Source organism: Apteryx mantelli, chromosome 1 (assembly GCF_036417845.1).
Source record: "Apteryx mantelli isolate bAptMan1 chromosome 1, bAptMan1.hap1, whole genome shotgun sequence".
NCBI classification, from domain to species: Eukaryota; Metazoa; Chordata; class Aves; order Apterygiformes; family Apterygidae; genus Apteryx; species Apteryx mantelli.
The window spans coordinates 192,172,260-192,195,952 of record NC_089978.1 but is presented as its reverse complement, the minus strand read 5'-3'; the positions used below and the strand labels follow the sequence as shown (position 1 = coordinate 192,195,952).

The 23,693-nt window shown below is 35.9% G+C and overlaps 1 protein-coding gene across 1 annotated transcript in view; it reads left to right on the top strand.

Annotated features, from left to right (window-relative positions):
* The window catches only part of DOCK4 (dedicator of cytokinesis 4), a 264,454-nt gene that overhangs the window by 168,253 nt on the left and 72,508 nt on the right, over window positions 1–23,693 (top strand). The window contains exons 16-24 of the mRNA XM_067314834.1: window positions 2,021–2,127; window positions 3,439–3,595; window positions 9,463–9,560; window positions 9,679–9,762; window positions 9,852–9,952; window positions 10,690–10,771; window positions 11,814–11,984; window positions 13,478–13,670; window positions 21,678–21,805. Coding sequence (XP_067170935.1) covers window positions 2,021–2,127; window positions 3,439–3,595; window positions 9,463–9,560; window positions 9,679–9,762; window positions 9,852–9,952; window positions 10,690–10,771; window positions 11,814–11,984; window positions 13,478–13,670; window positions 21,678–21,805 — 1,121 coding nt within the window. The remainder of the gene's footprint in view (window positions 1–2,020; window positions 2,128–3,438; window positions 3,596–9,462; window positions 9,561–9,678; window positions 9,763–9,851; window positions 9,953–10,689; window positions 10,772–11,813; window positions 11,985–13,477; window positions 13,671–21,677; window positions 21,806–23,693) is intronic.

The following is a 23,693-nucleotide window of genomic DNA, read 5'->3' as shown; positions in this document are numbered from 1 at the left end:
TGTTGCATCCTTCCAATGTAACTAAAGCCCCAAGAAAAGTCTTTTCTTTATCTAGTATCATAACCATTAGCATCTGCTGTTTAAACTTCAGCAGTAGCAACTGTAACCGAGAGATGCGGAGCAAAAGAATTGTTGCGCTTCAGAAGGAGGCAGATGAAGCTATTTGTACAAGCAGTTCTTGTGTTGTCAGTAAAAGCAAATGACTTCAAGGGAGCCTTGCACATGAAAACTAGCTAAGCTGACGTAAAGCACTCCAGGGAGAGCAGACTTTGCTTTGACAAGCATTCACGGGATTACAGAAGAGCTAGGAAAACGAAAGATAGATTTATTTGCATCAAGAAACAATGCAAGATGGCTAAGGATTTTTCCCACTAGGTCAAGAGTAGGACAAGCATCAGCCAGTTGAGATACATGTGCCAAAAATATTCTTGCATGAGAGTATGTGGGCAATATCTTAATTGTAGGCATAAAAATACAGGTTTTTATACAATTTTAGAATGCTTTTTAGAACTATTATAGAAGAACAGAAGGCTTTCAGACATAGTAAACTGCAGTATCTGGTCATGCTGTGGTTATACCTTGTTCTTGGTACTCACTTCCCTTTATCCTTCTCGTAGCCACTTCCTAGATATCCTGCACTTTGTAAGAATTTTTCTGCTAGAGATAATTTTCCCCACCTCTGTAATCTTATCTTTGAAATAAAATCTGCCAGTTCTCATGTGATTTTAAAAGAAAATAATTCAAAATATTGTTAGGTAATATAAAACCAGTGCTGTTTTTGACATAAGATACAGTATGCTGTTCCAGTTCATTGACTTCGGTTGTGTCACATTTTTCTGTCTTTGTCTTGTGGGGTAACTTTGAGGAAATTTTCTGGGATAGGACTGAAAATGCAGCATTTTCAAAGTTTCCACGTGGAGAAGAGGAAAGAAGTTGCTAAGGTTACTGAATAGCCTGGCTTGGTCATTCATCTTCTGGTGGTTTCCCCAGGATTCACATCTTGGGGATTTCAGAGTCTGTCGTGTGGAAGCCTCCTAAGGAGACACGTCTTTATCTAGACTGCTGTAATACATTTGTGGAAGGAGGGGAAGGAAATCTTTAGAAGAGCAATTTGCAGAAGTTTCTTTGAGATTAATCCTGTCCCACAGAAGAAGGGAGTTAGTATCTTTTGTTAACATTTTCAAGATTGTGAATGAAGATAAATCCACGCCATTTTTATGAAGAAAATAACACCCCTTTATCGTCAAGAGGTACACAATGCAAAAATATCTAGTATGCAAGCACATTGTAAATTTGTATTTTCTGTAAACTTTGGCTCATTTTTATGTGTTATTACTTCTTATTTCTCATTTAAAGCCTAATTCTGTGAGCTGTGAACAGACAGTCCCTGGGTACAGATTGCCAGTTTGTCAGAGTGGCTGTAATAAAGTGCAATTTGGAAGAACTGGGAGTTTTCCATTGTGAACAGTCTGTGTGAAAATCTTGGCTCTCAACTATCCTGCAAAATATCACACACACCTTTTGCATTCAAATTTATTTACCGTTTTAGTTCATGATTGATAAGTACGAATAAATATACTAGCTTTATGAATAAGCTCAAGGTGTGACAAAAGCTTAAGGGGAATATGTCAACTGTCAGTAATCTTTTATACAAGGGTCAGGTCAGAATGAGGGTGTCAGATGCAAGGTTTTAACTTGGCCCATCTAGTATAAATGCTATTATTAAAGAAGATTTTTTTCATCTCAGAACAGGAAACATGTATTTTAAGGAAACCATACTTTTATCTATCTTGCAACTGACCTCAGTTTGAAGAAAAACTGGCAAAAAAAATCACAATAAGTTATAATCTTGGAATTTGTTTTACTTTTAAAGAAACATAAAAAGAGGTTTAAGAGGTTCTTTGTTTGACTAGTTACAACTAGCTTCCAGTATACTTTCTTATCCTGGATTATATCCATTTACTTTGTCTAAAATGTATAATGCTAACTGTAAGTACTGTTTTTTACATGTGTATTTCAGCAAAGGAAAAGGGTGAGAAGAAGTTGTTCGGCTTTTCTTTTGTGCCCCTGATGCAGGAAAATGGGAGGACACTGCCAGATGGCACCCATGAACTCATTGTACACAAGGTAATTTGAATTAGAAACCATTAACTGTAACGATTCCTCTGGAACATACTAAAAAGACCCAGACGCATTAGGCTGAGAAAGTCTGTATTCATTACCAAATGAGTGGTAATCTTGTCACTGTTAAAATATCCTTTGCTGCTTCTTTAATATTATGGTTCTTGTTACAAATTGCAGTTGAATCTAGGAATGCAGTGGAGTGGTTGTACTTGTGAAGTGCTAATATAGTACATTATATTCATAGTGAATTTCACAAAGGTAAGATCAGTTAAAACATGCAAAGTGTGTTAAAGTGCATGTTATGCTATCCACTTATAAATTGCTGAAGATGGAAAATCAAGCAGGCCCTTCTCCTTTGTCACTCATGTGCATCCACTCCATAGCATCTTTCTTTACAGATACTTCTGTTCTACATAATTTCTTTTTTTGTTTCCACATTTAACAATTACCTTTGTTTAGAGGATTTTGATATACTCCCAGTTAAATGTTAGATTTTAACACCAAAATTTGTAGCTACTCATTTGATATAACCTGTGCAAAGTTGTTAGATTTTAGTATCAAATACAGAGCTACCATCTAAAAACAAAGATGCAACAAGCATTTCCCATTAATGAGAACTATCTGTGAAAGCAGTGTAGGAAAATGAGCTTAGTTTATTTATGCATATAAAAGCTTAATCTAATTTTCCTGTCTGAAACAAGAATATTTTTAGTTAGAGAATGTGCTGACTCATTTTTTCTGTCGGGGATAATCTTGATATCAATGGCTTAGCTCCTATGCAAAAGAAGAATAAAGAATTGGAAAGACATGTAAAATATATATTTTTTGTACATTAGGCTTTATGCTGATAATGTACTGCATGTTCTGTGTATATATTTAAGATAGCTTGGTGTTGTGTTTTTTCTGTGTTAAAAATGTTTAGCTATTAGATCTAGTACATTACATAATCTTCAAATATCTGTGCTATTTTTTACTTATGTTTATACTTAATCACAAGACTTTCTGAATATATTATAAAGCAACTTTTGCATACCGTAATTTAAGTTGTACCTGCCTAAAGGTCTTGGAGTTTCTTTTTTTAAAACGATGCAAGCAGTAGGAAGTACAATGCAAAGTTGTGCATATCATCTTTTAAACAAAAATCTTATTTGACAGATTTGACTTGTCAGAATTCATTTGTATAAGGTCCTCCCATAGTGAAAATTGTCTTTCTTCATTTATTGTCAAAGAAACAGTAATAATTTATATATTTTAGGGATCTGGTCCTTCGTTTTTATGTAGTGCAGTGATTTTTGCACTGATTTGTTTTTACAGTGTGAAGAAAACACAAACCTTCAGGATTCTAGTCGCTACCTCAAACTCCCCTTTTCAAAGGGAATTTTCCTAGGAAACAACAGCCAAGCAGTAAAAACCACTAAAGAGTCCTTCTGGATTACGTCCTTTCTCTGCTCCACTAAACTCACACAAAATGGTAAGATAAGTTGGTTATTTAAAACATGATGAATTCAAGTGAATGTGATAGGTAGCGTTTTCCATGCCAAGCAAGCACGGATGAACTCAAAAAAGAGCTTACATTGTATCAGTTTTACAAACTGATTTTCCTTCTAATTTTTGATATCCAGAGGGAAACCAGTGCAACATGGTAAACCACTGATTTTAAGTAGTTCAAGAATGCTTTTAAAATTAACACGATATTGGAATCAAATACAGTACTCTTGGAATCAACTATCAAAACCCAGCTGCTCTGCAAAACCTCTTAATCTGTTTGCTGGAGAGTTTTTAGGAAGTGCTTATTGCAGGCTTTAGGCTGTGGCAGTTTTGTTTTGATTAGGTACATATTGCTTTTCTGTTGTATCATTTCTCTTCTTCTAAGTCAGCAAACATTTACTACTTCTGAATGATAAAAACACCTGATCTGATGAGCATGAGATAGAACTATATGTGTGTTTGAGCTTTTTACCTTTACTCTGTATAAAATTCTTAGCCTTGTTTATTTGCTCTACTAAGTACAATTAGTTTATAACTGAAACAGTTTTCCAGAAACTTTTAGATCTTGCATATTTGCTTGCTTATGTGTTTCTGACCATTCTTTGATATCCCCATGGTTTCATAATATTTTTTCAAAGCTGTTTATCACAGTTTTAAGAACTTGCTTAGTTATCTCCTGTGTGAGATAACTGTGTCTTTACCCTTCATATATGTATGGTGATAAAACTGCTAATTGCTCGCAAATTGATTATAGGTGTTTAACAACAACTAGAGCAGCTTTTTAAATGGAAACAGTTATCTTAATTTTCATCATTTAGTAGTAAGTGTCCAAAGTAGAACTATGTGCAGATAGTAAGTGGTCTGTTTCTCTGTGCATGTCCATTCTGTATTCCCACAGCAATTAGCTTCGAAGTAATAAAAGTTAATCAATGAAAGATTTACTGCAAAAATGCTAATAGGCAATCATAGACTAAATTTGCTCCAGCTAAAGGCCTTGATTTAGGAAATCACGTGAATCTACTGGTACTTACATATGCACAAAAGTGCTGCCCAGAAATTTAGCATCTCACTGGTGCAGACCCAAACATTAATAGTTTTGCTTTGACTGGGGTTATAAAAATTTCAGACCATTAACTTGTGTTCACAGTACAGGAGTTATTTAATACTTGATGTAAATAGATGTGTGAGATGGGGCATAAAAATTCCAATTTTTTTTTACCATATACAGAGTAAGAGAGTGTAGAATATCTGAATAATATTAATCCCCTTTTCAGCTCTGAAAGAGTTGACAATTATTTCAGCAGTACTTCAGAGGGTGGAAATATTTTCAATAGACAGGCTCATATTTTTTCCAAGGATCTTCTTTGGGAAGTTCATCTTGGTGAGTTTCCAAATCCCCATTCTTTTAAATGAAAATTTGCCAAACCTATTGCATGTTCAGGAAATGAATGCAGAGCAAAGCATGTGGCTATTTGGTCATGTGAGCATTACTTCAGTCATCTCTGGGAGGATGTAGCATATTTATTAAAAATTGCAGGATTAAAAAGATCTTTATGTGTACTTCTATTTAGTAAACATTTGTATTAGTATGTATGAAAATTGCTGATTATTTTTGTTAATCTTTTTTTAAGTTAGCAGATTTTTCTAAAGTTGTCAGAAGTCTACATGTACCTACAAACAACAATGTCCAGCTTGAAAATCAGTCACAAATTATGATATTGTTCTGGCCATGGTGGGGAGACCCCAAACCCAGATGTGTAAAGGATGTCACTGAATTAGGCTACAGGTTTACTAACTTGCTGGCAAATTTTACTCAGCTGTCATTCTTTCACCTATTCCCTCTGCTCCATGCCATCAGGTCTTATGCATATTAAAATTATGGGGATAGGGGAAGGAGGTGGTCTCCCAGTTGTTGGGATCCATAACTTCCTTGCCATAGATGCTTTGGAAGTAACCCTAGAAAACCCTACAAACACGGCTTTCAGAGGGCTTCCAACAGGAATCTATGCTGTCATAAGACAGCATCATTTAGGCTGTCTGCCAACTATCTTCTCCTTAACTTGACCGTAGTTCCTGGATAGTTAATCAGACAATGTTAGCAAAAAAGCATTTCTGCTTCCTAGTTGGCTATATTTCATCATCCTTAAAATAAAAAGAAAAAAAAAAAGGGCAAAACGAGAGCGGGGGAGAGAAGGAGGAAAGGAAGGGCAAGGGGAAGGAAAACATACTATTTTTTCCACTGAATATCAATATAGTCTTATTTATTTCAAATTTAGTTTTTGACTTTTAGGAGTGTTTTCTGCCTGCTAAAGACTCAGGATCCATCCAGCAAATTGGACTATTTTAGCAAGTAGACATCCCCTCAGTTCTCAGTGCTGATCAGCACACACCCAAAAAGCACTAAGTTCATCAGCAGAGAAACATGCAATACAGCGTGTCTCTCTCAAGGCGAAGGGGTAACCCATCCATCTGTGTAACAAAAGCAAAACTAGCAATTAATAAGGAAACCAAAGTAACAGGCAGTTTCCGAGGGTGCCTCCACTGGGGGAGTGCTGGAAACCACAAAAGTGGCCTGTTGGAATGGGCATGCAGGCTGTCAGTTTGGGAATTTGGCTTTTCCGTTTTGAAGTGTCATAGTCCTATACCAGGCCAATTGTGATGTCTCGGGAGGTATGAGAGAGAGTTAGAAAGTTAATCCCAAATCCTTTCTTTGCACGCGATTCTAAACCTTTCATTAAACATACCTCTTTAGATTTAAATTAATGCCTTGGAAAAGTGAAGTGTTTTGTTTGATAGGAGCTGTAGGGTCAGATGTGTCCTATTTTTAAAGTATAAATTAGATCATGATAAAGAGAAGGCATTTGAAATATTTTTTCTCTTTAGCTGAGTTGATCAGCAGCATTGTCTTCTTCCCTCTTCCAAAATCATGCTTTCCTGGTGGACCTATTTTTTGAGGCAGTTTTATATTCTTATTTCCCTTAATACAGGACACATTGCTATCCCCTTTCCATGTGATTCACATGTCAGATCTTCTATTCATGTCATTTATGGTTGGGCTATTCACTAACACTATGTCAGCAATGTCTTTCCTCCTTTACATTTTCCTTGAAATAAGTGTTTTGAAGTGAGTATTTTACATTTACTTTCTTTTTATTTTTTTCATCCCCCAACAAATCCCTAACACTCAGTGAAAACTATGTACCCACCAGCTTTTTCCAGCAAACCTGCAAAGATGTGTTTTTCCTGCTGTGAACTGACAGATTTAGCTAGTTTCCATACTCCATAACTTGAGGCTTAAGCAGAAGCCACTGTAGAAGTCTGTTTAACTATACAAAAGACAAATAGATTTCATTATGAATTTGTAATGCTTGTTTTTTCAAAATTCCTGGTAGAAGGAATAATGAGATCTCTAATTTGTCCTTGATCTTTTAAGAGATGTCTCTGATACATGTGTGGGGTCCTTCTGTACTTAGTGTACTTTAATCCAAGGCATTCTGTATTAGTGCAGTGTAGAAGAAAACAACAACAAAAAAACTATAAATGCATGAAAACAGTTTGTGCAGGCCAAAATCAGTTAAGGCGGCAAAATATTAGTGGGATAGTGTAAGGGGCTTGCTATCAGCATCTCTGGCAGGATTCGATAGGGGTGGAGATTTATTTAATATTATTAAAGACAGAAATACTACTTCATTTGTTGTTGTGTGAGAGATGAACTTCCCAGGAGCAGACTGGAAAACAAATGCTACAGAAATGGATATGGCTCAAATATTATTTGAGTGTGAAAATAGTCCTGGGTAGAAAGCACCCAAATAGTTCCTGAACCAAGACGACAATTATGTTGCTATTATTATGTTGCTGTTATTATGTTGCTATTATTATGTTGCTGTTATGTGCTTGGTATCATAAGTAGTGAGACCATTTCAGAAGAAATGGTCCTGAACAGTGATCAACTAGACAGGGTTTCTGTTTAAACTGATTAAAGGGTTGGACTGTTGTTGTTAAGGTTTTCTGCTTCAAGTAGTCAGACACTGAGATATTCTGAAAAGCTGGCTAGTGAAATATGGAAGGAGTCAACTTGAATGCAAAGGAGCTTTGGGATTTATTTAATTCAAAGGTTCAAAAATATGTGGAACTTCTGTGCTCTAAATACAACTTGCAAGGAATGCTGCAGATCTGCCCGAATGAGTAACGTACAAAACACAGTAGGAATAAGCAGAGCGTCTGCAGCGGAAGAGAGAAAATTAACAGCAATATGTCAGAGTTCAACTAGTGTCAGGAGAAAGTGAAAACTGCTAAAAGTCAAACAGAGATTTGCAAAATTTTGTTTTAAAATACTGAACGGTATGGGACATGAAATTCCCAGTCATATAGCAAGGTTTTCAATATATCTCTGAAGCTGAAAGCTGTATCACTTGACTGAGGAGTAATAAATCTAGTACCTACATTTAAGAAAGGTGGAAAAGCAGAAATGTTATCTCAGCCATCATCCTCCAAACAATTTTATGCAAGCATTTACAAGAAATCATGGATGAAAAGAATGAACGTGTAGCTAAATGGAATATGCTATAAAACCCAAGATGGGTTTATCAAAGGATTATTGTGCCAGAATAAACTCCTTAATCTTTCTTTTATACTTTTTTTTAAGTATTATTTAGAGGAAATGTAGCAGTTCTAAACCATCTGGAGTTCAATAACACACCACATGGGAAATTAGAATAGATACAGATTAGAATAAGAATTTTAAAACTGGTAAATAACAGGCTAAAAGGGAAACAGCAGGTTATGCTGTAAAGAGACACCCTGAATGGAAGGAAAATACTATGAGATCTGAAGAATTAGTTCTGGGATTGATTTGGGGTCATTGGAAGGGGTGAACATCAAGAGCATGTTAATAAAATTTGCTGCTGGTACGTAGTTGAGAGGGCTCATCAGTTGAGAGTGAGGATCAACGTGATACAGGCAGAATGAGGTGACCTTGAGAGGACAAAAAGAAAAGCAAAAATTAGATGAAGTCTAATGATACGAAATACAGGATCATACCCTGCTGGAAACTGATGGGGATTCTGCTATAGCAAGGGAGCTGAACAGTGGGGCAAAAAGGAGAAAGAACTGTTTGTGTCACCACTGTGAGGTAGTCTCAATAAAAGATAGTTCTACAACATATATGGCAGGTGTTTACAGCAGAGATAAGATGTGCTAATGATACTATAGAAAACAGAGATGAGAAAGCATCTTGTGTGCGTTGTTGTACCATTTTGGTCAAAAGAGCTGAAGGAGGAAGAATTAAACCTGGAGCAAGTGCAAAGAGTCTCAGGTGCGCTTGACAGGCTGCTCAGAAGAGCTTTTTTTCCAATAGAGGGTGTCTTGTTTAATTTAAAAAAAAGTGTCTTAAAAGCATTATGTTTTTTCTCTAAAAATGTATTGGAAGATGAGTCTTCATTTTAAAATGTTGGCATAAATACTTGACTATGTGTAAGCTAGTAACTAGGAGATTGTTTCTAGCCATCAGAGGCGTGAGGCTCTGGAAGGCATCCTTCAGTAGGAATACAGGCAGCAAAATAATTACTTCCCTTAAGATGGTAGCTGACAAATCTGAACAAAATTGGATGATATAGTTGCTGGAGGAGACTGATTTTAATGACCCCATTCATGTTCTCATGTCCCTGTTGGTGGAGCCATTATGGGATGGAATGGGAATTTGTTGTTGGGCAGATGGTATTATTGCAAGTCTTGAGATGTTTCCTTTTGTTTTGATGAAGCCAGGTTTTGCTGAGTGGGTTGTAATAGTAGAATTTAAAATCTGTAATTCTGCTTTACTTCCAGCTTTAATCTTGCATTTTGTTTTGGTAGGAGATATGCTTGACCTTCTGAAATGGAGAACCCACCCAGACAAAATTGCAGGTTGCCTCTCAAAATTAAAAGAAATTGATGGTTCAGAAATAGTGAAGGTATATACCATTCCTTCTTTCCTTCCTTTTGGCTTTAGGTGATATAAAGGAATAATTTACTTGCTTGTTAAAAATATGTATTTAATGACAAACTGTCTCTTTTGTTCTTTCTATTCAGTTTCTTCAAGATACACTAGACACTTTATTTGGGATTTTAGATGAAAATTCTCAAAAATATGGATCAAAAGTATTTGATTGTTTGGTGAGTTTCATTCTGTGGTTATGCTTAATACTATTTAAGAACTAAATGAAAAAAAAACCTATTTCTTATTTTTTCTTCTTCTCTCTTAGGTTCACATAATAAATTTGCTGCAGGACAGCAAGTTTCACCACTTTAAGCCAGTAATGGACACTTACATTGAAAGTCATTTTGCAGGTGCACTTGCATACAGGTGAAGTCTGTATTTTTTCTAACTGATTTGAATATTGACAATTATTGGTATACTAAGCAGAATCAATCATAGCGTTAAATTCAACTATGATGTAAGGAGTAAAATGTTATATGAATGGCCCAAATTTAGGCCATTAAAAAAGGAGTAAAATAATTTTAAAATAACAGAAGGATTACTTGCTAAGGCTCTAGCATTGACTGACTTTGTATTTCAGTGGCTTTCTTTACCTGAATGACTTTGAGCGATGTAGGAGCCTTGACATCAATCTGCTGCAGCTGTGTTTGCTGTCTATGTAGAGCAGTGCACTAATAAGCATCACTTACCCTCCTGTACTCTCTGTTTTTATTATTTGCTAACTGAATTTTCTTTTTAACCAATGCAGTTTAATAAGACTGCAAACTAATTCATGGAATAGCAGGGGTGGGCCAACCTGGCAGAAACTCTTATGGCTTAACTGAGCTTTGGTGTCCTGTTTGAAATCGTTCTAGTGCATGTGTAATGCTGATATTATTATTATTATTATTATTATTTCCTATTCATTAGAGGTCCATTATGTAACATTGCAGCAGATTGGCCACTGAGTGTATTATGGGGCTTAAAGTTATTATCAAAACATTGTCATATAAATTTTCTTTTTTTAGTGTTTCTTATATGAAAGATATTTGTTTGCATTTTAAATGCTAAGTTATCTCTTTTTCCAGTTTTATGTTATAAGACTTTTTGATTTGATATTCTAGAGATCTTATAAAAGTACTAAAGTGGCATATTGATCGAGTCACCGAAGTAGAGCTGCAAGAACACATACAGGAAGTACTAAAGGTAATTGACAACTATATATTTAAGTGATATGTTTGTACAGTGCCAACAGATTTATATTAGGAAATGGAACATAGTGTGTATAAATGATGGAACTGTAATATTAATTCTAAGGAATTGCATGCTTTTTTGGTGCATTTTAGCTTTCTTCCTCTTTTGCCAAAATTGATCAATGGAGCTTACTACCACTAGACTCTGGAACAGTTTGTTCCTAACTGAATGAGGATATATATGAGTAGGAGTTCAAAAAATCATATATAGATTACACTGGTAGTATTAACGTCTGTCACAACTGTGAATCTAGATGGCAGACAAGCATGCTGACTTAGTGGTTTAATCCTGACAACAGGGGAGTCTACTGAAAATGGTGACATGGTTGCTCTGGTTTTCCTGGTTTGTACCATCAACAGAGCACAGTGCAAAGACAAGCTGAGTTGCACGGCAGAATAGTCCCATTTGGATAGGAGCTACTGGAAATAAAATATCAACATGGTATCCTTCTGTGCTTTTCTATGCTGCTGTTAACTTAGTTTCACTAACAAGAAATGGCTGTATATTTAATTTACATTCATCAGTTTTGCAACTTGAACTAAGCTTTTTTGGCATTACCTGGTTAACAGCTGACAGGAAATCGCTTTTTAATAGGCAGAGATAGTCCAAGAAAGTCAAAAGGTTGCCTAAACTTATTTCTTTTATTGGCCTTGCCTTCTTGGCAATACTTATTTCTGTAGCCAAAAACATGTGAGGGATATTGGGAGGGGCAGAGGGAGAAGAGATTTTGCAGTTTTGCATATGTTAAATAAACAAGTGTTCTGTTGTGTATAGAGATTCCAAAAGGCCACTGGAAAGCATTTTTAAGAATGTGCTTTTAAAATGTTGTTAGTGTTTCATTAGAGAGGGAAAAAAATGGTTTGGCAAAAATTACGTAGCGTGGTCTCATGGTTCAGACTGTTGTCATTATTTGAATGATATAATCGTAGTATGTGTTCTGTTTAAAGACGACTGGTTCATTTTTATGAGTTATCTTTGATTTTGACATTTGTAGGCACAGGAGTATATATTTAAATATATAGTTCAGTCTCGAAGGTTATTCTCTATTGCCACTGGTGGACAAAATGAGGAGGAATTCCGCTGCTGTATCCAAGAGCTTCTTATGTCAGTGCGCTTCTTCCTTTCCCAAGAAAGCAAAGGGGCTAGTGCTTTATCCCAACTACAAGTAAGTTTGTGGGCGTGCTTTATTACTGCTTTCCACATACAATGGAAAAAGTATCCATGTCCTTATTTCTCTTGCTCAAGAAAGAAAATGTGTTTTCTCTACAACAAAATGATGTTTTCAGCTCATTCTCATACCTTTGTCCTGTAGTGTGAAATTTTCATACCACTAGCTTCTAAATATTAGATTTAGGATCACCTTTGCCAAGGATGTTTCCTTTTGAATTATAAATGGTTCATATTACGTTTTTGGTAATTCCAGTGGTTAAAAAGACATGTCAGAATTAATGGATACAAATAAAGTGGTCTCTATTTTGGGCATTTTACAGCTTGGTTTAACTACATAGGAACTGAAGAATTTGACTCAACAGAAAAGCTTTCTCAGTTTTAATGCTTTTTGTAAAGCATAAAATCTTGCTGAACTCTGTTTTAGTACTCCGCTAGTGTCTTTGTTTAAACCAAGGCTGCTCCAATTGACCGGTGCTGAAGGGCAGAGGCAAAACACACAGAAAACACTTCTCTCTATTAAAAGTGCTGTAGAATTAACCAAGTCCACAAGTCATAGATATACCTCCTAGATTTTTTGCTGTGTTTCCCTAGCCATAGGTGCTTGCAACCTTTTGAAAATTATTCGTTTCTTAAACTCTGTTGAAAATTGCTCTTCCAAGAAGTGGCAAATCAGAGAGAGCAAGGTGGAGAGATGTTCTTCCATCTGATTTCACTCAAGCTGCTTATGTGAGATATTTACAGCAAAATAACATAGAAAAGCGTCTTTGGGGTTCTTCTTCTATATCTTGTACGTTAACTATTCTGACACCAGGGTGAAGAGGGCCTATATTAAGTAGCTTTTCTCAGTTAGCAGAATTTGGAAAGGAAGGAGGGAATGTAAGTTCTAGCTTCCTTCTTCGGCATTGTCATCTTTTCTTTTTCAGTTTTGTCTCCACATTCATTTTTCTCTAAAGATTTCCTAACTGTATTTTAGGACTATTGAAGTGAACTAAGACTACCAGTGCTGCCTTGCTCCAAAGTAAAAATTTGCAATATTTGAGAAGTGGAAGAGAAGAGGATAACAGTGGAAGGCTGTTATTCCTTATCTTAAAAACCAAAACAAAATAAAACAAACCCCTCAAATCATCTTGTTCTGGTATCAAATGGCTTCTGTTATCCTTTTAAAAATTTCCTCTCATACACAGGTCATGAGACATATGTAAATAATAAATATATTTGTTCTAAGTGGAGCTATTTACTTCCATTTTGTCATGAGCAAAATGGATAGTCATTAAATAATGTTTAAAGGAAAATAGTCACTGGTGTGAGCCCATTCATGAACGTTGCTTCTAAAAATCTGACTGATTTTAATGCTACCAACTACCCTTGAAATGTAAAAAAAGGCATTTTTTTCTACAGTTATTTACATTTCTGTAGTTATTTAAATTTTGTGAATGTCAGAACTATATTACAATATCTGACTGGCTTGTTTTTCCCCTTTTCCTCTAGGCTGTATTTCTCAGCTCATTCCCATCTGTGTACTCTGAACTTTTGAAGCTCTATGATGTAAGAGAGGTGGCAAATTTGGTTCATGATGCTCTGGGCAGCTTGCCGACAGTCACGCATGGGGATGAATCTCTTCAAGCTGTTAAACTTCAGAGTATTGGGAAAACAGTAGAGAGTCACCTGTACACTAACCCAGGTAAGATTACTCTGGGCTGCCTTCAGTTAAGGAGCTTTAATTGTGTGCTTGTTAAGCAAGTCACCTAAAGGAAATAATGCCTAGCACAGTAGTGCTTCCTAAGTAATAATTCTTGAAGCATTTTTCTGTACAGGCAGTTTATCATATTTTACAAGAATAGTTAATTAAATTTTATGGTTTTATTTTTTTAAAGACTAATATTCATAAAACTGTAGTTCTGTTTTGATCCACTGCTGGCAACATGTCTGTGAAAGGAGTTTTCATTATACTTTTTATGTAATTATAAAGGACAAAACTTTACTAATACAAAACAATTTTCTTTTCTTTTTTATCCTTTGGGGGTAGTATGGGAAACAGATTCTCACTTATCCATTAAGTTTTATCTGTGTAACTATTGCTAGTTCAGCACTATTGATCCTCTGTTTTCTTACTGCAGCATAAAAAAGCAACATAAAGTGCTAAGATAATCACGTAGTGGAGAAAACGGAAAGGTTCCCTGAGGAGAAATGCAAGTGATACTTGCTGTGTGTAGTGTATAATAGTATAGTTATTTGCTATGTGGAACAAAAAATTGCTGTGTGGTGGTGGCCCTGACATGTTTCAATTTTAAGTGAGAGAAGTGACAAAATATTAAATTTGTCTGAAATTAATTGTAAAATAAAAAGAATTAAAATAGCAGAGATTTTAAGGATGTTAGTAAGTGTTAATTTTCTTTCCAAAAGCCCTCTTGAGAACTATTTGGGTGTTGGCCAAATGCTCCATCCTTGTGCAAGTATTAGGGTTCAATAGAAACATCAGCTCTTACTCGTCTAAGGCAGTCAAGATAAACCCATTGCAGTGATGAAGGCTAACAAAAGTCATCAGGTATTTTGACATGCTGCAGAATAAAGGAAGAGGTCCTAGAACACTATTTTTTTAAATGCTTAATGCTTGCAGTCATCATACTTAAAAGTATGAGCTCAAGCAAATGGACAAGAAATATCAGTAGAAGTACTCATGGTAGATCCTGTCTGCTTTGCTTTGTTCTGGCTGTGAAAGCAGCTTACTCTTCCTCTCGTGAGCCTACACACTGGCCCTTCCAGAACAACTAGCTCTCCCTACAGCTGATGGATCAGACCTTTGATGCTCTGAATAGATGATGACATATTCGTAGAGCAATCTTAAGGATGCTCCAACTCATGTTTTTCAATTTCCAAGCTACTTCAGGAGCAGATAACATCAAGATGGGTTTAGGTGCATTTCTATTTTCCTCCCATTGTCCTGGTTAGGTCAGCCTAACTGGAGGATCCACATGACTGAAAGTAATTACATAACTTAATGCCACGTAAAGGACTGTTGGGGACTTGTTCGGAACTGTAAATCTGGTGCTCAGCTATATTGACAAATTTTGCTTTCTTTTGTAAAAGTGTTAGCTTTTTATTTAAATCCAGTTTTATTTTTAAGACGTCATCAGAGTTGGTTTCAGCTATAAAAGCAATGAAGATTAGATGGTAAGTTTCACATGGAAGGTGGGTTGTAGACCGATGGAATATAAAATTTCTTAAACCACAGGGTAATTGATGTGGAAGACATTAGGCAATAATGTAGACTGTCCATGATATGAAGCTTAGGACAAGTGCTTGAAAACATCTCGTAAAGTATAATTTTAGTTACCATTAAGCTGAGGGGTCTTGTGGAGCTCAGTTTCATGGTTTCTTTGCCCCTAATGTATTATCTCCTTAAAATAAATAATAATAATAAAAAAGACTTTGCCTCAGTCCATTCCTAGAGGGAAGACCTTTTAAAATCCTCTTGGGGAAATAAATATTGCACTAAGCTATGTTCATGTGCAAAGTAGTCATCCTAACATAAAGTTGCGGCTTGCTGCTCTGAAAATAATTGAATTCTGCCTCACAGATGAAGATGATGAACACTTCAAGCTACAATTGAAGCTAGATGGAATGCAGGGAACAACTATTCAAACTTCTAAAAATAAGCAGGGCACTTGGACAACCTTTTCTGCTTTCTGGAGCTTGCTTTGAAGCAAGCAAGATTAGTGTAGCGTTGAAGTTTTAGGCATTTTGTGCTGCACGGGCCTAAAAACTAACACAGAATTTTTTAAACAGCCACATCAGCTCCTACTGCTGCAGAAATCAGCTGACACCAAACTTGTGCTTTTGCTGAGATCAGGAGATATATTTGGTATTTGTTGAAAACAGAAATATCAGATGTAGGGGATGATTTAAGATGCCCAAAGTACAGATGCTTAGTTCAATTTTAGATGCATTAGGGTCTCCTTCCTGGTCTCTAGCTGCCTCTCTGTAGAGAATGCACATCTCCTATGGGCTGTATATGTATTCGCAGGCATGTGTGGATAGGATTTCTAAAATGGCTCTGTGTTGAGGCATTTGTATAGCTCACTTAGAATCTATTTGTATTTCTGCAATTTTAGACTAAAGCTCTTGCTATGGGTAAGAACTACAGACATGTTAAAAGATGCAAACAGCAATTAGCTGCCTACCTCCTGTGAAAAGTTAGTGGGTGTTAAGGCATCTTGAAGATCTGAGTGATACAATGACTCCTGCTCCAACACTTCTTTTGCCAGAGGACAATGATGTGGAGAGCAGCTTAGGACCCAGTTCAAGCTTACAGTTCAGTTCCCTTGCTCGGGATCACTTTGTTTTTTTGCAAATTTACTTTGCATCTTTGTAGTACACTACACTGAATGACTAAAAAGAAACAGGTTACGTTGTTTTCCTGCTGATAAAGGCTAGCAGTTTTATTTTTGCTTCCCGGCCTTTCCTCCAGTTTGCTGGTATTTTGGGTGTGACTCCTTGGATGCATCCCTGACGGCACTTGAGTGGACAAATTCATGACCTATGTATGCCTTTACCCAGAAGATTTTCTTTCTTTGTCATTTCAGATAAATTGATATTCTAGCATTCTTGTTTGTCATCTTTTATGCAGTATGGACAGCTTGCTTTGGTCGGGGGAGAGGGATAGTTAAGGCCAATAACACAGAAACACATCTTGAACCATAGTTGTCTTGACATAGTTAAACAGGAAATAGCAGAACACCAAAACTTTTTTTTCTCTGAGGGCACTGCTTTGAGCTTGCAAATTAAATAACTATGAAAACATGAGGTGTGTAAGTGGCATGTGTCATCTTCCTCCTCCAAAGAGGATGTGTTTTATCGGAAGCACCATGGGCTAAAAATGTCAGTTATCAAGAGAGACTGCATTAGTAGGTACAGTCCCAATGAAAGAAAATCCCATAAAGAAAAAGCCTGTACATAATCCCATAAAGATCCCATAATGAGAAAGCCCAGTCATAATCTATGTTGCAGCTCTTTGTCGCATTGTGGATGTTCTTGCAAGGCAAAACACTTTGTGTAAGGATCCAGATATTTGTATTTTGGGAAGACACAAGAATAGCTGGGTAACACTTTCCATTTTAGTGTAGTAAACTGTTCAAAACAGATAGAGGTGGGATTTTGTTCTCTACTCATTAACACTCTAGATATCATGATGGTATGTACCATAAATTATAAAGCTAGGAAAAACCCTGAGTTGGTGATTTAAAAACGTACTGATCTTCATGTGTTGGTTTTATATATTTTTTCATATGTCATGTTTTACATAGTTCTTTAATATTTTTTCTCATCTTTTTATTGTTTTTTCCTTATTTTTCACTGAAACCCACCATTAATAGATTAGAAAATTGAAAAATATCTATGTTTTCTTTGAGATCGAATCTTCCTTCAGTCTGTCCCTGTGAATGAGTTTATCAGAGAATTGCATCCTTTGTATCATAGGAAAATGTGCATGATAGGAAACTGTATGTTTCTATAGCCACTCAGAGCTGAATATGTAGACACAAACAGCAAGAATAATTTGATGTCTTATACCTCACAGAATGGATGTTGTTACATGTTGGACTTCCTACTGAAATGAAAAAAAAAAAGTTTGTTAACAAGTTCAGGAAAAGATAAACTGAAAAGGAGGTTTAGTCTTAGAAACTACCTGTTACCTTTTCTTTTTGATCCAGTTAGTTTTTTAAAAGACTAATGGCAAAAATTCTCTTTAATAAGACTTGTAACACTTCAGTAGTCATTGCAAGCTAATTGATTGCTATAAAAATGAAAAAAACTATCATTACTGAAATAAGTTGATACAAATCCTGAATTAAATTTAGTTAAAATACATTCAAGTATTAATTTAAACTTTACATATTAACACAGATTTCAAAAAAATAAGCAAAACTTTTCAAAGCATAAAGGTTTTATGTATTGATTCACACCCTGAAGTACTCCAGTTCTTTTTTCAGATTAATTCTTAATTTCTTAGTTTGTCTCCCCCAGCCATATATACTGCTCCTCGGAGGAATTTGTGTGTGTGCTTATGTCACACCTCTGATATGTAAATTTTTATATGTATATATAAAATAAATAAAATTTCAGTGTATATTAGTACCTCTAAAATGGAGAACAGAAAATATTTTTCAAAAGCTTTGCAAATAATGCTTCACATCTGTGTCTCTCTTTCTGGATGGTGGAGGGGAGTTTCTCAACCATACCTGTGTTTTTCTTCAGCACTACGGACAATTTTTTTTTTTTTTTTTTGGAAGTGAAAATAGTGCTTCATTAAAAGATGAGAAAATGACTACTCTGAAAACACTGAAATGTTCATGCAGTCATAGAACAGGCACAGTTGATTTTGAAATTGCCATGATAACTGTTCATTTGGCTTCAGCCAATTGGCTTAATCATTTTCTTCTCCTACCTCCCTGAAGTCAGGTCGTTCTTCCAAACAAGCAAGCATAAACTGAGTCAGTCCAAGTAAGACTATCAAAAATAAGAGCAACTCTTTCTGAAATAAATCTTTAAAATACACTGGAATATGGAAAGTTTTGTATGTACGGTTATTTCTCTACTGACTAGAAAAGCAAGAGGGAAAGTTGTGCTGTAGGTTAAATGTTTAATGTTAATGTAGCTTGCATAGGGAAATTACGAGGATTGCCCTGAGTAGTCTGTCTTTTTAATTATGCCAGACATGCACTTGAAAAACTCAGTGTCATGAAATTTTTTCTCTTTCTGTAAAATTTTTGTAAAGGCAAGCATTAGCATTTTAAGCAGTCAGCTAATTTGGCTTGCGCAGAAGAAAAATTAGGACAGTGACTGATGGCTAAGGATTATAATTATTGCACCATTCCTTGTGTTCATTAATTTTACTATATACAGTGGCTGACATTGCATCTGACTTTTTTAAGAAAAAAGAGGAACCTGAGGCAAGTGGTAAACACTATTTTCTCTGAATTTTTTCGTGTAGTCCTTTGTTTGGCTCTGTGGTGATATCTGCTATCCTCTTCAGATCTTTCCATCTAAATGGGTCAAGACAGGTATTTAGATTAGGGGTTTATGAGGATTATGTCTAGTGCTGTATTATGTATGGTGGTTAATTCAGTAAATGGCACTGTTCCCTCCCCAGTATAGTTGCAAGTCACTGTAACATGCTTTTTGCAAATCCACTTGGTCTTGGTAAAACAAAGTTCATAATTGTTTTATGCATTTTTGCAAAAATAGGATACTTAAAGCGGTTGAATGAGGATGCTCAGTTATGTTATAGACAGTTCAAGCCAGATCATATAAAAGAGCTGGTTATTTACAAGCCAGGTGCTGCCACACAGGCTTTTCCCTGGTCTTCAGGATGGAGTTCGTCATGCCATGCTAGTGTGCAATCACTGTGTGTGGTGCTGAGTGCTGGGTACCTCAGGAAATGAGGAACCAGGTCCAGCACATGCTCATCAAGATGAGCTGCCAAGAGTTAACCAAGAAAAAACACCATAGCACAGGGCTACTACTGTTTTTTCCTCACCTTCTGATGTAAGGGATTTGAGATGCAGTAGTGTGTGAAAGAGCTACCATAACTACTCTATGACTATTGTGTAGTGAACTAGTGATTAGAGCATTTGCTGAGGAACAGTGCTCTCAGCCTGTATTCAAATTCATATCTCTTGCCTCCCAAGAAACTACTGAAACCACAAAACTGCAGGCTGGTTTCCACAGTGAAGCCTTCATCTCTTCTCTAGAAGTTGGGTTGCTAGCTGGACAAGAATTCAATATGCATAAGGTGTGAAGCAAAGCAGGGAAGAAGCAGCCTGCTTCTGTAGCCTAGAGGTTAAGTCATTTTTTTCTAGGAATGGGGAGTCCTCGTTTTTTTTGGCATCAGCTGCAGACATTAATTCTTTTTCATCCATCAGTAGTCAGTAAACAGATTTGGCAGCTGGGATCAGAACTTGGCACTTTCATATACACATATCTACCCATTAGCCATCTTCTTGCCTGCTTTCTTTCTGACCCTATGGATCTTGCAGCAGATGGGGCAGTGTCCCTTGTGCATGCTCTACTTATCAAAACTACTTGGGGCAACACTTGGCTGTGCTTCTAGATTATGAGTAGATAAAAATTGCCTTGTTGGTTTGGAAGAGATGCTGCTCTTCATCTGCAGTACTACAGGCAGATAAGAACTTTCAGGTCAAACTGGATGAAAACCTACTGAGGCACTTGCAAAAGTCAGCAGCAACTGTATAGAGATTATTTGTTTCCCAATTTTGGGTTTAAATACCTCTAGTTTTAGATTCACTGAAGGTCTTTTTTGACTATTGCCATACACCTTGGTTACATTTTTCTTCAGCAGGAAAATAGAGAAACAACTGACTAGATAATAAGCATGAAACAACCATTTAAAAAGAGCAAACAAGAATTTTTTGGAAAATAAGAACATATTTAAACCACGTATATAGATCAACTAGTCCTTACGATTGGTCTTGTGATATATGAATAATTAGATGATGACAACAAGGGAATAGAGGAGAAAGCAAAATTGGTGCTATATTTCAACAAATGAAAGAAATGTTCAACAAATGAAATCTCATGATATATTATTTTTTTCTTCTTCCTGGACAAAAATAGATGAAATATTTAAGAGAAAAAATAAAAATAAGTTTTTATGCAAAGACTAAGCTAGGAACAATGCATGGTTAGCAAAATGATTTTAAAAGAGTAATTTTCATTCTAGACAAACTCAATTTTTAGAAAATTAGGATATTAATGAACAAAGGAACTGTAATAGATGTGATATATCTAGATAATGTAGCATATAATAATCTTTAAAGTTTTAACAGAGGAAGTGATTCAAGTAGATCTAAATGAGAACATTATTTCTCAGTTATGGAAAAGATCTAAAAGCAACAATAAAATGGACCCCCCCACACACACACATTCCATTTATCAGGTTTTAAATAGGTGTTTAATGTGGCATTACAAGTGTAAGCATTAGGACTCTTCTTATTTAATATTTTCATTAATTACAAAAAGAAGTAAGAAAATGTAGCATGTTAGTGAAATTCTTTCATCATATAATTTTGAGAGAATCCAGGACTTAAAATAGCATTTTAAAGGTTTGTGCTTAGAAAAAGAAATTTTTAAAGAAAAAGCAAATTAATCATGTGGACAGCAGTAGTCTAAATTGCTCATACTTCATAGGAGAGAGAAATCTGGAAAAAATGATCCTGAAAGAAATCTGGAAGTACTACTGGTCTGTAAATTAGAACTCATTTGCAGAATAATATAACTTCAAAATGACATCCATTGTGACCTTGGCTTGCAAAGGGATCCTGTCACATGGCAGGGAATACTAGAAAATATTTCCACGTTATTTTGAATATAAGTATTATTGTGTTAGTAGTTCAATAAATATATAATTTTAATCATATATAAAAAATTCCACACAGTGGTGTTTGTCTGTATATATGATATGCTGCTTTTCTGAATATCATTTGTTCTTCAAATATTTCCTTTTATTTTTTATAATATTATGATTGTGAAGTAAAAACTTCTCATTAAAGCAAGTAAAAATATTTAGTTATCAGAAATATAGGTTTAGACAGAAGACATATTTGTATGTCTACGTTAAGATGAAATGATTCTATGAGAAACTCGTACTCATAAAAAATTTTATTTATTCCAGATTCTCGATATATTCTTCTTCCAGTAGTTTTACATCATCTCCACATGCATTTACAAGAGCAGAAGGACCTTATAATGTGTGCACGTATCCTTAGCAACATATTTTGCCTCATCAAGAAGAACAGCTCAGTAAGTAAACATCATGTCCTGTCAACAAGGTGTTGAACTTCTTTATATGGCTTCCAGTGATGACATAAACTGGACTTTAACCAAGAAAAGCATTTTGAAGATTTTTCTGTGCAGTGATTCTCCATGAACACATCGATTTGATTTCTCATCAACATTTTTTTTCCATGCAAGAATATTTTAATTGTAGCACGTTGTGTTCTGCCAAGCTTCGACTCTCTCTGAGTGTTATGCGGAAGTTGCTAGTTTCTCTTCTCAGGGAGAAACCTAAAAGAATTGACAGGTTTAATATATTATAATGTAATATACAACACTTTTTTAGGCATTAGATTTTAGACATGTGAGAGCTTTGAAAGAGGCTATCCCCTGCGTTATAATCTAGCAAGGCTGCAAGGATGCTGTTGGTGAGCAGTGTTTTTCCACAGGACAGCTAGATACCCCTTCAGTTCTTGGCCTCCAGTTTTAGTAGCTTGGTTTAGCTACTGACTTTGAGTGGACTTGCTGGAAGGTGACATTTTGAATATGATCTTCCTGTGTAGCAGATGAAAGGCCTGAGCTGGATGATACATACAAATAAAGGAAATGTGGAAGAAGCTCACTGTCTGAGTGAAGGACGATGAAGTTCTTAGCTTGCACACTTAGAAAATAAAGGAATTTTGAAGATCCCTGGTGTTCTATAGTTGTGGAGGGACAGCAAAGGGGAATCTGCAGAGGGATTTAGGAAGAGTGATCATCTGGGATGGGTTCGTGTTCTGTATAGTACTGAATTATTACCTGTCAGTCTTGTTTACAGCTATTTGGGCAGTTGTCTGGTAAGGACTGGGCTGTCAGGCTGTGTGTTGCGTTGTACACCAAAAGAAATATCTACTTTCTTGTAGACACATTTTATGTTGTGGGCCATTATTTGTAGGATACATGAAGATGATGTAGGGGATGGATTAATACGAGCACTGCAAGGAAGGGTCATATTTGGGTGTTAGTTGGTAATCTTTGTGGCCTACTTCTGATGCTTGTATTTGCAAATTCATCTGTGAAAGCTGCATATGAGGGCTAGCCTAGGTAGGTGTACTGCAGATATGAAGATGATGAAATTCCAACAGGCAAAAGGGTACAAAGCAATGAAAATAACTTTGCATGTAGTTGGTGTAGTTCCTAACAAATCAAGGCCAGTGTACCTTACATCATAATGCATTGGTAAGAACTGTTCTGTGTCTTGATTTCATTCTGCTGTTAGCAATTAAAATCAGCTCATTCAGTGATTTGATATAGATAAGACCTACAACTTTGGCACAGTAGGGACATTATTATTGTGGCTGCTCTTGGATTAATATATTACTTCATCACAAGATAAAGTGACAAGTGATAAAGCATAGCTGTGGTTTTGGATTGGGAGAAGTTTATATGTCTGATCTCAATTTCGGGAGATCTTCCATTTGGTGTAACTGAGTTCTTCTGGACGTGAATGCCAGAGATGTACGCAATATCAGGTTGATGTCTATATAAAACTCTCTCTCTAACATGCAGGATATGCAGATACAGTTCTTCAGTAGAGTAGCTGAGAGTATTAACAACCTGATGACTTTCACATATGTAATTCATGATTTTTTTGTGGATCAGCTCAGAACTTCCTTTCTTCCTGTGTGACCAAGATAGCTTGATGGAACAAATGAGTTTACAGACACCTTTGAAGATTACTTTTTTTTTTTGGTCGGCCATTTTCACAATAGTTTGGTGCAAGAGTCCTCCCATGATGACTGTTCCAAAATACACTGAATACTGTCCACCTTCATAAGTAGCGATGTTTTACAGTTGTTTAATACTAGATGAAGTAACAGGTACCACAGCCTTGACACCACACTCATCTTGAGTCTAAAGAGGAATTCTGAGTTTT